A 13,977-nucleotide genomic window follows, 5' to 3' on the forward strand; every position below is an offset into this window, starting at 1 on the left:
ATTGATTGATTGATTATTATTATTATTATTATTATTATTATTATTATTATTATTATTATTATTATTATTATGTACTTTCTTGTTTTTTTAATTTGTTTGTTATAAAACGACTATGTCAAGTAGACTAGTAAAATACCTATAAAATACATAAACGAACTGGTGAATAAACGTTAGATAGCAGTAAGGAAGGTGGGATTTTTTAATACGTGACTATTTCCAAGCTGTGGTTGGTGGATCGCCATGTCAATCAGCTGTGGAGCTTCAAATGTCACGCGCGCCTCCGGTTCCCCTGGCAACAGTAAGCTGAGCGGGAAACTGCGCCACTCAGGTGCTATCAGCGATTTTAATGAGTCGAAGCGGACTAAATGCGCAGGCAGTAAAAAAGAGAAATGATGAAGACGCAAGAAATGCGGGCAAAAATACACCATTAAGGTTAAGCCGTGCACATTTTTAAAGTAATTTACTCCGGTTAAAGACGTCAGGGTGTGTTGAGTGACTTTGGTAGCTAAGTTAGCTAACACTCTGTTAATTTAGCTGATTATAGAAAGTGCTCTTTCAGCTCTTCTGTCTCCCATGAGTAGACTAGTAACGCTTATGCATATCATTAATTGCACAGTAATCTGTATGACAGAAGTTAAAGGCATAACTGTTATACTGGTATAGACTTTTCCCTGATGAAATCCCGGTGTGTGTGAGCTAGGTTAGCTTAGCCGCGTGTAAAATGGGAGTGTGCGGCTCAGTGTTGCCAACTTAGAGAGTTTGTCGCTAAATTTGACAACTTTTCAGACAATTGTAGGGACTTTAATTTTAAAAAGAGCCTAGCGACTCTGTACGGTTCTCCAGCTCACACCACAGCTGCTGATATACGAGAGAGCAGGATCACTCGACTCAGCATCAGTGTGTCAAGCCTGACTGTGTTGAGCTTGTGACCAATCACTGATCACAATTGTTCCCATTGACCAATCACCGAGCACCACTGTTCCCCAACAACCAATCACTGATAACCACTTTGTTTGTCCCACCCTCGCACTTCATTTTAAATTCTCTTCTTAGAGATCTTAACAAGTAATAAAAGCGAGTAACCGTTTCCTTCACGACTGCTCACCTTTCACTATTACTCACTGTCACTGCTTCTTTTGTCTGCGTTCTTGATAGAAAGTTTAGTATTTTGTAAATGCATAAAAATTTAGTTTGTGGTGCCATGACCAAAGATGACTTCTTTATATAACAAATAAATTATTTAACAAATAAGTGATAATCTATTTTTTTTCTATTGCGATAAAACACTGTTCTTTTCTCTATTATTCTAACTGTAAATCGTTTTCTTCCTGTGCACTAATTTGTAATTTGATATGCAGATGATGAATAATATGCAATCATATGCAAATTAGTCTAGTCATCTTGTAGATAAAATACAAATAAAGACCTACAAATACAACTAAAGACCCTGAATGAAATGTACTGTAGGATGCCCATGCCATATAAACAAATACAACTTTCCTTAAAACATTTATATTTGTATTTTATGTCTTTCCATTCTTTTTGTTGTTCACTGTAGACAGGTCAAGCCATAGGATTGATGGCAGTCAGGCAAGGCAGCAGCTGTCCGCAGGTAGTCTCCATTTAAAACCAGGTATTGGTAGATGTGTTCTCTTACGTGGACTGTTGAAGGAAGAACAGGACTTTTCTGCTAATATATAGGCAATTGTACCATTTCAGCTTTGTTAAAGGAAATAAATTGATTATTGTCCTTGTAATTGACCATGCTAAACATGCTTTAAATGGTGTAACCATTTAATACTTAAAGTTTGAAATGGTTACAATCTTGCCCATTTGTGGAAGTGCTCAAAAATACTATACTAGAGAATAGAAAAGGGTCATGTTTAGACAACAAGGATTTTATGTGTTTAAAACAAGAGTGGGGCATTTATGTTTCCTCATTTTGTAATCAAGTATTATTGATTTATCTTTTCCTTCATTTTGTTTATTTTAGACAAGCAGCGAGGTTGATGGCAGTCAGGCAGGACAGCAGCTTTCAGCAGATAGTCCACATTTAAAAAGTAGGTTATTGGTAAATTTGTTTTTTATTGTAGTCTACAAGGGTGTCTCAAAAGTCTCCATACTTAGGGGACTATGTATGCCGGCATCATGTCGGTTGTTCCTTCGTCAGTGGATATTCGTGGACATCCACTTTTCGGTTGGTCTGAATTTTTGAATTTGTTAATAAGTTTGGCAATAGTGTCGTGTGTGATGCGCTTGCCATGTTACCTGTTAAAGTCCATTGCAAACTTGCGACAGCTTCCTGACCCAGCCATGAGAATGATTTTCTTCTCTTGTCAAAGACATTCTTAAATGCTATCTGAAAAAATATATAATATAAGAATATAAACTAAATGTGAAAAATTTTGGAAGACATTTTGCTAAAAAGTGTTAATTTCTTCTATGTATGGAGACTTTTGGGACACCCTGTATACACTGTTGTATTGTTTCAGCATTAACATAGGCAATAGTTTGTTTCATGTTGCATGTTTTCAATTTGGCTTTTAAAAGAACACACTTTGAGGGAAGGTCTAAGGGTTGTAGGGAAAGTGGTAGCTGAGCAGACCTTCCTTGTCAAGCTGACTGTAATAGCATCAGTCTGACAAAAAAACAGCAAAGGAGGGGGAGAAAGCCAATGAATTCACACTATTGTTCTTATATTCTTCTATTTTTCTGTTATATTCTATTATTCTTCTATTCTGTTCTAATTTTATTATTGTTCTAATATTTAATTATGTGATATGGTCGTGAACATAAACATATGGTTATTATAGGATGGGTCAGGTGCCATGATGAAGTCTATCAGAATAATATGACGCAGGGCTGTTTCTTGCTATCAGCAGTGTAAGCGGTTGCTTAGGGCCCCTGGACCACTGGGGGCCCCATGATTTTTAAAATAGATATGCAAAAAAGCACACTTTACTATCAAGAGGACTGTATATCATGCAGTCGCAGGGTGTGGTAGAAATTGTTACCAAAAGAATTGGTAACTAAAATAACCAAGCTCAAGTGGCAGTCATGAAGTGTTCATATCTACCTTGGGCATAAAAATGCAAAAAGGAAAAAAAAAACAGAAAGAGAAGAAATGGATGAAAAACAACTTAATTATTTGTATTTAGTCAGTTTGTCCCCCTTTTTGATTCTGCTTGTTGGTATAATTAAAATGCTAGCTAGCTAGTGTTTAGAACATGCGTCAAACACAAGGCCCACAGGTCAAATCCGACCCACAGCCTCATTTCATTTGGCTCCCATGAACTTTGAAAAATAATAGCGAAACGACCAGTGCTTAACTAAAACTGTCCGATGAGTCTCACTTGAGTCTGAAAATGAGTCGTGTGTTGTGCTGGCAGTGGCATAACCAGAAATGAATTTTGGTGGGATGAGGAAATATACTTCTCAACTACCTCTTTATCACTAGGGGCTTCACATTTTAATTCCATTGTTGGCATCTTTTTAATATTTACACTTCCACTTTAATTCCCTACAGATTAGAATTCAAGACCCCAATGAAAATGGCTGAGATGTCACTGAAGAGCTCTTACTGGGATGGAGAACCACATCAAGCCCGACAGCACCTCCTGTAAGATTATTGCTCATGCTTTTATATAAACACACATTAACAGTTAAGTCTTGTCACTTATACAATACTACTACTATTAATAATAATAATGATAACTCTCGCCTTTTGTCTCTCAGTGTGAAGGTTCTTGTCAATTATACAATAATAATAACAATAACAATAATTTCAGGCTGGCAGCATAATTGCTCCTCTGGCTCCACCTGTCTCGACATCTCCACCAGTGTCAGAGCCTGAGCCCAAGTCTGTCTCCCATCTCCAGTTTCAGCCTTCCATGCAAAGCAAAGACGTCATTTCTGAAGCACCACCATCCACACCGCCAGCTCCTGCAAAGCTTACATGGGGTGATATCACGGACAAAGAGGACGCTGGGCTGAAAATGTAGAACCTTTCTGTTTACACTTAGTTTGTGAATAAGTTGGGCACACACAACATAAATCTTGTTTCTGTGGTGTCTCTAATCCTCTAATTCTCTCTCTCTTTCTGTGTAAAACAGAATCCCTGGAGCAAAAATACCATCAACCAGGTAGAAGAGCAGAAGGTAGACGAGGAGAAGGAGCAGGCTAAAGTCCAGCAGCTGCCTGTTAGGACCAAGAAGCTCCCTAAGGAACACCTCAGCAAGAACACCAAGGTACAGCAGAAAAGTCTGATCACAGGCCTGAGAGGATGAGCTTTATGTCCATATATGGACATGTGGGCATATCTCTGAGTTAATGTGTGCATATAAGAGAGCCTGTTAAAAAATTTCCAGAGTCTACAGAAATGTTATCAGATAACAAATAGCTATAACCAGTGGTGGACTCACAATTTATACGTAAGAGAAAGTAATGTGTCAAAATCTTACTCAATTAAAAATTAGAAGTATACAGCCAAAAATATACTCAAAACCACCCCAAAGGTCAATAAAACCAGTTACTTCCACACTGACTGTAGCCAATCAGCAATAAGCATGCAGTATTCAGTAAAGACCAACTGTGCATCCGAAATCGCGTACTGTGACAGTACCTACTTCGTTCAATGTCTGTAGTATATGTCTGTAGTATGAATACAATCTTGCCATACTACATCCACCCTGTTGGCATTGTCACGTGACCTACGACGTTATATCCGCAAAAACTTAAAAGAACTTGCCATAGTAAGGCACCTGTACTGCCCTCACGGTGAAATGATTTATATGATACTTGCAGTTTTCGTCGGCGTTTTGATGATGTTTGGTAGTACATCACAGCAGAGACATTGGGATGCTGCTGCTTGGAGATCACGCCTTTGGACACAGTTGTTTTATTTTATTTTTATTCAAAAAAAGCAATCACCACCTAGCAAATTGTGTAAAATTTACCTCAGATTTGATTCCTCGACTCCCCCCTCTCCCCCCACACAAAGGGCTTTGTAAACAGAATAATGACATATACCAGCAATTACTTTGAAAGTCATTCATTTATTTGTGATACTACAATGGAATGAATGAATGAATGAATTAATACACATAAATGTATGCATCCATAGGCAAGCAAGAAAAGATTAATGAATGAATTTACAAAGACAAAAAAAATCAAACAGGAATCATGAATAAAAATGATTGATTAAATGAATACAAATAAGCAAACATGAAAGAATGAATTAATGTATACACAGACAAGTAAGTTAATACAAGAAGCATGAAAGACTTTTTCAAGTTTACTATTCTAACAAACTATGTACACATTTACAGACTGTGAGCCCCACATCCTACTGCTACCTCAACACAGCTGTGCCAATCCTGCGGCTGTATTTTTATGAGACAGCTGACCTCTGTGGTGATCTCCGGCTTTCTCAGCAGTCCGTCATGTCCCTCATTGCTGCACTAAAGTCCGATTCCGACCATGGTGGCAAAGGCACATTGAAGCACTTGTCTTCCTCTACTGGCTTGTCCATGCAGCATAATACAGATTGGCGTCACGGGCCATCCCCAAGTCCTCTGTGCATGACATAGTGCATAAAGTGAGCAAGGCAGTCACTGGTATTTTGAGGGAAGCTGTGGCAACTGTTTTTTCTTGTTAACCTTCAACAAGTTAACAGTTTACTCAGCTGTTGTTAAACAAGTACGGTTTAACCACAGGGAACAACGTTTAATACCTATAGCACTTACACTTTAAAAAGAGCCAACGCGCTGCCTTTCACCATTTTTGATTCTGACAGCTCTTCCACGCCAGTCCCTTTTGCCTTATGAGATAGCGCAGTGACAATTTTTCTCGCCTACTGTTTTATGAATACTGAGAATTTGGATATACTACTCTTTTGGCGTACTGCTTTTTGCCTACTGTATAGTAGGGTATACCCTTTCAGCCCTTTCTGTTTTGAGTTAACATTGATGTATTTGTGATTTGCTGTTGCGTTTCGATGTGTGTTGGGGTGCTTTTTATTTAGCTGTTGCATTTTTTATGGTTTGTTTGTGTTTTGCACTTAGGGGCCACAGTAGAAATGTGTGCCAACAGGAATGTTGTTAGCATAATGACAATGTTAAACGTAGTCACTCACAGTTTCTGAATTATTTGGTAAAGATTGAGGATATGATTGTGACAGTTTGTAATAGCTTGATTCACTTTGGTAGTGCTTGTAATGCCTTATTTATGCTTTCTCTATCAGTAAATGCCGAAGCTGAGCAGGATAAGTGGCGACCAAGCTTTTTTTTAACATAGTTTTACGTAACTGCCCACTGACTGTACCAAAGGGCCCGAGCACCAATAAATTAAATCTCACGTGCGTCCTGAGTCTGCCATGTTCTGTGAGCAGCGTACTGTTACATGGTCTGTTTTCAAGGCTTTTATGAACAACACTCAATTATTACTATTCTCTTTTCATGTTGCTGTCTCTTTCATTTCTAATGAAAATTCCAGTGTATTAAGGTTGAATTTTAAGACTGATTACTTAACAGCACAGCACCTTTACTGCTGCTACTGTGTGAGTTATTTACACCAACATTATTTACTATGATAAAGACCCAGACCATTTATGTGGCATTTTGCACTTGTAATTTTCATTTATTCATCCAGAGGGATGACCTGGAAGAGAAAAGCAGAGCTGTGTTACTTTACACAGGGTGTGTGTGTGCGCGTGTATGTTTCACAGGTACACAGTGTGTGTTCAGTAGGAGTGTGCAGATATTAGATTTTTTATATCATAATAATTGTCAAACCTTTTATCATGGTTTATAATATTATCACAATATTGTATTACCATTGCACTATTTTAGATTTGTAGGATACTCCCTACATAGCAGGCAGCAAGATACATTCTGTAAGACATTATAAGGACAGCTGTGACTCACGTTGTGGCTGGACCCTCTGCTTGGCCCTGTGTGGTCTCAGATGGGGCTCGGTAGGACGGCTGCTCTCCGTCCACTGCTCATTCCAGGCGAGGGAAGCCTTGCGCTGCTCGTTGTTCTTAGCCAGAGTCACAGACAGTGGCCTCCTGCCCAACATCTTTCCATTCATCTCTCTCTGATGGCCTTTGTGGCTTCATCAGGAGATGAGTAGCACACAAATCCAATTCCTCTGGAGCGGCTGTTCTCCATCATCACCTGTAGGGGTCAGCGAGGAGATACAGAAGGCAAAAAATGAGCATTACACACTCTCGTGGCTAACCATGAGGAAAAACTAGCACTGTCTGTACACCCAAATATAAACAGAGCAGCTATGTCATGTTAGTATTAGGGTTCTGGTATTGCACCTCCCCATAGCTGATACGTAACTCTTCTGTGTTAAAGGTATCAAGGTAAAGGTAGCAAATACAGAAAAAGAAAAAAACTCCCAGCTACACACTCATCTCCTTGTGCTGCAAGTGAGCACTGGTTTTGATGTAACAAAGCGAGTAAGGGGAAGTGAACATAGATTACTGGGAAAGGAATAAAATGTAGGGATTAGTAATTGTAAAGTTTAGTACAAATTGTATAGTAATTAGTAATTGACCTTTGCACTGATGACGGTACCAAATGGTACAAATGCTTCATGTAGGTGCCTGTCATCCATGCTGTAATCCAGATTCTTCACAAAGAGTACGACCAGCTACAAAACAGAGAGCAGAGTCAACATCCAATGTTTGAACATGTGCATGTGTGTGTTTGCACTGTGGGCTTTAAATACATACTGATCAATCGCTCAGTATTAAGCCAATTATTAAGCTAAAAATGTGAGACAGCATAACACAGCTATGACCAAAACCTGGTCCAAATCATAAAAGTCCCTGGAAAATAATCAGAATCGTATCTGTGCATTCAGGGGCTGCGGTGTGGTTTGCGCTCTGCTTGTGTTCTTGTACTGCTGCTTTTCCTAAGCTCTGGAGCTGCATCTCTAGCCACATCCAATCATTTCAATTTAGCATCCAATCACTTCACTCTAGCGGCCAAACAGTAAGTTTTGCTAATGTGCTAACTTTGACACAAACTATATTTAACTTTTTTTTTTTTTACTGTTTTTATTTGTTTTATTTGTTTAGTTGTTGTTGTTTTTTTGCTAATACCAGGTTAGACTAGCATCGATTTCAGTACCGAAATTGGATAGGCAGAAAGTAAAATTTAGCTAATGGTAAAGATTGCAAACTTACAGAGACTGAATGATGATTTGAGGCAAAACGACATAAAACAAAAATCATCTAACAGTTTTTTAATATATATAAACCCAAACTAAAAATCATCAAACAGTTTTTTATATATATAAACCCAAACTCCAGTGTTGTTACACTTAACACAGAACTGATATACAATCAGACAGCTGGGACTTGCGCTGTGGCCGGATGTTCTGTTTAGCCTTGTGTGGATTTGGGCAAGGTTCAGTAGGCCGGTACTGTCGGTCCTCTCTCCGTCCCTTCCTTGATGCTCCTCCTTGCTCTGAGCCGGACTCACATACATTTGCCTGCTGCCCAACAACCTGCCGTTCATCTCCACAATGGCCTTTCTGGCTTCATCGGGAGATGAGAAGCTGACAAATCCAGCACCTCTGGAGCAGCCATTCTCCATCATGACCTGTAGGGGATAGTGAGGAGGTACAGAAAACAAAGAATGAGCATTACGAGCATTAAACGTTAAAAATATCATAATAATCGGAAAATATACCAGCTGAGGAAAAAACCCACCCCACTACACACTCGTCTCCTTGTGCTGCAAGTGAACACTGGTTTTGACGTAATACAGCGAGTAAGGGGAAGTGAACACAAGTTATTGTGAAAGGAATAAAATGTAGGGATTAATAATTGTAAGGGACCTTTGCACTGATGACAGCTCCAAATGGCAGGAACTCTTCATGTAGGCACCTGTCATCCATACTGTAGTAAAGATTCTTCAGCAACAGTTTGACTGTCTACAGAACAGGCCAGAGTCAACATCCAGTGTGTTAATTAAACCAATTATTAAGCTAAAAATGTGGGTCCCTGGAGGACTAGTGGTTAGGCCACAAAACTCTCACCGCTGCGGCCCGCGTTCGTTTCCTGGCCAGGGAACTGGTGTGCAATAGTGTGCTTTCAGTGCCAGTCCCAAGCCTGGATAAAAACTGGGGAGGGTTGCATCCGGAAGGGCACTGGGCGTACAAACTGTGCCAAATCAAATATGCGGGCTAATGATCCACTTTGGTGACCCCTAATGGGAGCAGCCGAAAGAGCAACAACAACAACAACATTAAGCTAAAAATGTGAAACAGCATAATACAGCTGTACAAAACCTGGTCCAAAACAGCATTGTACCCTTTTGAGTAACATTGTGCATTTGAGTAACATTTGACTTCATGATAATCATATGTATTGTGTAAGACTCATAATTATCCACTTCCCTGATCATCTACACCCAGTTATACATTTCCATTTCTCAACCTCCCATGTCTCTAATAGACTAAAAGAAGCACCAACATTTCTGTACATAGACTCTGGAAAATTTTTAAAAAGGCTCTCAGATATTCACACATGAACTCAGACATGCCTACACGTCCATATATGGACATAAAGCGTGTCCTCTCAGGCCTGTGATCAGCAAAATTCACTGCTGTACCTTGGTGTTCTTGCCAAGGTGTTCCTTAAGTAGCTTCTTAAGGAACCTGCTGGACTTTTGCCTGTTCCTTCTGCTCCTCTACCTGTTTGATGGTATTCATGCTCCAGCGATTATGTTTTACACAGAAAGAGAGAGAGGATTAGAGACCCCACAGAAATAAGATTTATGTTGTGTATGCCCAACTTATTCACAAGCTTAGTGTCTCACGTGTAAACAGAAACATTCTACGTTCTCCAGGCCAGCATCCTCAGCATCCATGATATCACAACATGTAAGCTTTGCAGGAGCTGGCGGTGTGGATGGTGGTGCTTCAGAAACGATGTCTTTGCTTTGCATGGAAGGCTGAAACTGGAGATGGGAGACAGACTTGGGCTCAGGCTCTGACACTTGTGGAGATGTCGAGACAGATGGAGCCAGAGGAGCAGTTATGCTGCCAGCCTGAACACCTTCACACTGAGAGACAAAAGGCAAAAGAAGAGAAATTATTATTGTTGTTGTTATTGTTATTATTATTGTATAATTGACAAGAACTGTGTGTGTGCGTGTGTGTGTGTATATATATATATGTGTGTGTATATATATATATATGTGTGTGTATATATATATATATATATATATATATATATATATATATATATATAAAGCATGAGCACTAGACACATGAGCAACATAACCCTTTCCATGAATTTTTTTTTTTTTATCTCCATGTGACCTAAAGTGTGCAACTGTGTATCTAACATTCACATTTACATCTGATGGAAAATTATATTACAATTACCACATGCATACTGTCCTGTTGCTATAAAGCTAATTCTGAGGTTGTCTTTTTATAAATACTTTTCCTGTGTTATTGCTAACGTAGTTAAACCCAATTTTACAACTCAGACAGCATTTGAAACAGCTGTAAAATACATTCAAACATTGTTTTTCTTGTCAGCAACAATTTTGGCTAAAGACCCAGGTCTTTTTGGAAGAGTGTATAAGTGACAAGTGTTAAGTGTTAATATGTTTGTGTGTGTGTATATATATATATATATATATATATATATATATATATATATATATATATATATATATATATATATATATATATATATATATATATGTATGTATATATATACACTATATTACCAAAAGTATTCGGTCACCTGCCTTGACTCACATATGAACTTAAGTGCCATCCCATTCCTAACCCATAGGGTTCAATATGATGTCGGTCCACCTTTTGCAGCTATTACAGCTTCAACTCTTCTGGGAAGGCTGTCCACAAGGTTGAGGAGTGTGTTTATAGGAATTTTTGACCATTCTTCCAAAAGCGCATTGGTGAGGTCACACACTGATGTTGGTCGAGAAGGCCTGGCTCTCAGTCTCCGCTCTAATTCATCCCAAAGGTGTTCTGTCGGGTTCAGGTCAGGACTCTGTGCAGGCCAGTCAAGTTCATCCACACCAGACTCTGTCATCCATGTCTTTATGGACCTTGCTTTGTGCACTGGTGCACAGTCATGTTGGAAGAGGAAGGGGCCCGCTCCAAACTGTTCCCACAAGGTTGGGAGCATGGAATTGTCCAAAATGTTTTGGTATACTGAAGCATTCAAAGTTCCTTTCACTGGAACTAAGGGGCCAAGCCCAACTCCTGAAAAACAACCCCACACCATAATTCCTCCTCCACCAAATTTCACACTTGGCACAATGCAGTCCGAAATGTACCGTTCTCCTGGCAACCTCCAAACCCAGACTCGTCCATCAGATTGCCAGATGGAAAAGCGTGATTCATCACTCCAGAGAACGCGTCTCCACTGCTCTAGAGTCCAGTGGCGGCGTGCTTTACACCACTGCATCCGACGCTTTGCATTGCACTTGGTGATGTGTGGCTTGGATGCAGCTGCTTGGCCATGGAAACCCATTCCATGAAGCTCTCTGCGTACTGTACTTGGGCTAATCTGAAGGTCACATGAAGTTTGGAGCTCTGTAGCAATTGACTGTGAAGAAAGTCGACGATCTCTTTGCACTATGCGCTTCAGCATCTGCTGACCCCTCTCCATCAGTTTACGTGGCCTACCACTTCGTGGCTGAGTTGCTGTTGTTCCCAAACTCTTCCATTTTGTTATGATAAAGCTGACAGTTGACTGTGGAATATTTAGGAGCGAGGAAATTTCACGACTGGATTTGTTGCACAGGTGGCATCCTATGACAGTTCCACGCTGGAATTCACTGAGCTCCTGAGAGCGGCCCATTCTTTCACAAATGTTTGTAAAAACAGTCTGCATGCCTAAGTGCTTGATTTTATACACCTGTGGCCAGGCCAAGTGATTAGGACACCTGATTCCGATCATTTGGATGGGTGACCGAATACTTTTGGTAATATAGTGTATATTAACACTTAACACTTGTCACTTATACACTCTTCCAAAAAGACCTGGGTATATATATATATATATATATATAAAAGCAATAATCTTACAGGAGGTGGTTTCAGGGGCACTGTGGCTCTTTCTCCCAACACGAGCTCTTTGCTGACATCTCAGCCATTTTAATTTCGTCTTGAATTCTAATCTGTAGGGAATTAAAGCTGAAGTGTAAATATTTTAAAAATGCCATATTAAAAAGAATGATAGAGATAAAGAGGCAGTTGAGGACTACCATTAAAAGAATGTACAAAGAAAACAATACATGGGGTGGGATAATGAGTGAGTGGGATAATACATGAAAACATGAAAAGCAACCAACATCAAGTTGCATAAACATGAAAAATTACAATAACTCGACTGTTGTTTTTCCCGACTGTTAATGACAACAATATGGAGAGTACCGCTAATGAGCTGCAATTTTAGTGCATTTAGAGAGTTTGAGTTTAAAGTTTAACTTCAATTTCAGTTGTATTGTAATTACGTGGAATCGAATGGGCTTCACTGATTCCCAACACAAACCCCAGTATACTGACTTGAACTTAGTCCTTTGACTGGACTAGAAACAGTGTTATACCTGGACAGATGGGATGAAGAAAAGCTGTTGGTTCATCTCCATCACTGAGGGCAAGGGGTAGATGTTGGGTGGCAGGACGGGGTGGGATATGTTTGTAGTAGGCAGTAAGTTGGAAATTGCCTGAAGCTGGGACTGAAGAAAGAAACAGAGTTGGCTTTAAAGACACTCGGCTCTTCAGGCACTTAAAGACACTTTGAGCTCTTTTAATGTCTGAGGGCTGCTTAAGACCTAAACATGACATTTTTCTCATACGGTAATACAGCTAGGATGTTAGGATGAGTGATTGTAATTTACGAATAAATATTTATAATTTATAATTAGTATTTGGCTACAACTTACCATTGTCCAAAGAGGATAATATGGAAAAATAAATAAATAAAAAATCTGGAAGAAAAAAAAAACCCTGATTGTTGTAGCTGGAATCTGCTTTCTTGCTGTGTGATGTGTGTAGCTGCTTGCTGAAGTTCTGTGTGCTAATTGTCTTACTTGTTGATCAGTGCTGACTTTTTCTGTGTCCCTCTTTATTAACTACTAGACTTCTGAAATATTCTGTTTCATTGTCATAACACTGTCATAACACTGTCATAACAGGGCTGTTACACCCCCCCCCCCCCCCCCATCCCCCTGCCCCCCAACACACACACACACACACACACACACACACATCAATCATATTATTTTACATGAAAGAATGAACAGAATTAATACTTCATTACCTAGGATGAGAGAACACAGTATTAAACAAGAAAATAAAAATAAGTGAACAAGATACTGGATATAACTGTAGATCAGAGCTGTCAAACTCAAACTCTGCCCAGGTCACATCAGCATATTTTGAGACCCTCAAGAGCAGTAATTAAAGTTTATATTTTCTTTTTTTACTTATTAAATATATTCTGTGGACTACCACCAGTAACCTAGGCTCTGAGAGTAATTATGAATGTAATAATTTAAGTGTACATACTGTACACTGGTGGTCACCACACTACGGGGCCCAAATGGGGCGGATCTGACTAGCTAGCTAGTTAGCCACAATTTTTCCGTTTAAATTAGCTACATCAACAGGCATTTAGTCAACTAGTATACAAAAGTCAATTTTATCCTCCTCAGTTGAATCTTTTTTGACTATAAATGTGGAAATTGCCTTCGTTTTGCGTTTAGACTGAATTAGACTTTGGTGTTTTTTAGCTGCAGCATACACATCCAGAACAAACCAGTTCTTCATTGCTTCACTGCAGTGTTTGCTATGCATAAGCTGCATGTAGCTGAATGCACGTCTCTCACAGTTGGCTTAATAAAGTCGATATAGAGTGTATTTTTGTTTTTTTCGCCAGGCCTATTACTTCCCACCATTCTCTTCCTCCGA

General features: G+C 39.3%; 1 protein-coding gene across 1 annotated transcript; it reads right to left on the bottom strand.

The window, feature by feature from the left end:
* Window positions 1–5,042: 5,042 nt before the first annotated feature.
* LOC113533632 (polyadenylate-binding protein 3) lies at window positions 5,043–9,191 on the bottom strand. The gene is made up of 6 exons (XM_026925899.3): window positions 9,055–9,191; window positions 8,854–8,949; window positions 8,340–8,615; window positions 7,564–7,659; window positions 6,924–7,175; window positions 5,043–6,657 (listed from the first exon to the last, which is right to left on the bottom strand). The coding sequence occupies exons 2-5, from the start codon at window positions 8,911–8,913 to the stop codon at window positions 7,086–7,088; spliced, it is 522 nt and encodes a 173-aa protein (XP_026781700.1). The 5' UTR covers window positions 8,914–8,949; window positions 9,055–9,191; the 3' UTR covers window positions 5,043–6,657; window positions 6,924–7,085.
* Between the last annotated feature and the right edge of the window lie 4,786 nt (window positions 9,192–13,977).

This window comes from Pangasianodon hypophthalmus, chromosome 8 (assembly GCF_027358585.1).
Source record: "Pangasianodon hypophthalmus isolate fPanHyp1 chromosome 8, fPanHyp1.pri, whole genome shotgun sequence".
NCBI lineage: Eukaryota > Metazoa > Chordata > Actinopteri > Siluriformes > Pangasiidae > Pangasianodon > Pangasianodon hypophthalmus.

Excerpts from the sequence above, each read along its gene's own strand:
- LOC113533632 (XM_026925899.3), bottom strand. The coding sequence starts at position 8,913 with ATGGATGACAGGTGCCTACATGAAGAGTTCCTGCCATTTGGAGCTGTC. Across the intron at positions 8,616-8,853 it reads GAGCTGTCATCAGTGCAAAG|GTCATGATGGAGAATGGCTG; the intron begins GTCCCTTACAAT and ends TATCCCCTACAG. Across the intron at positions 7,660-8,339 it reads TGATTGTATATCAGTTCTGT|CTGGTCGTACTCTTTGTGAA; the intron begins GTTAAGTGTAAC and ends TCTGTTTTGTAG.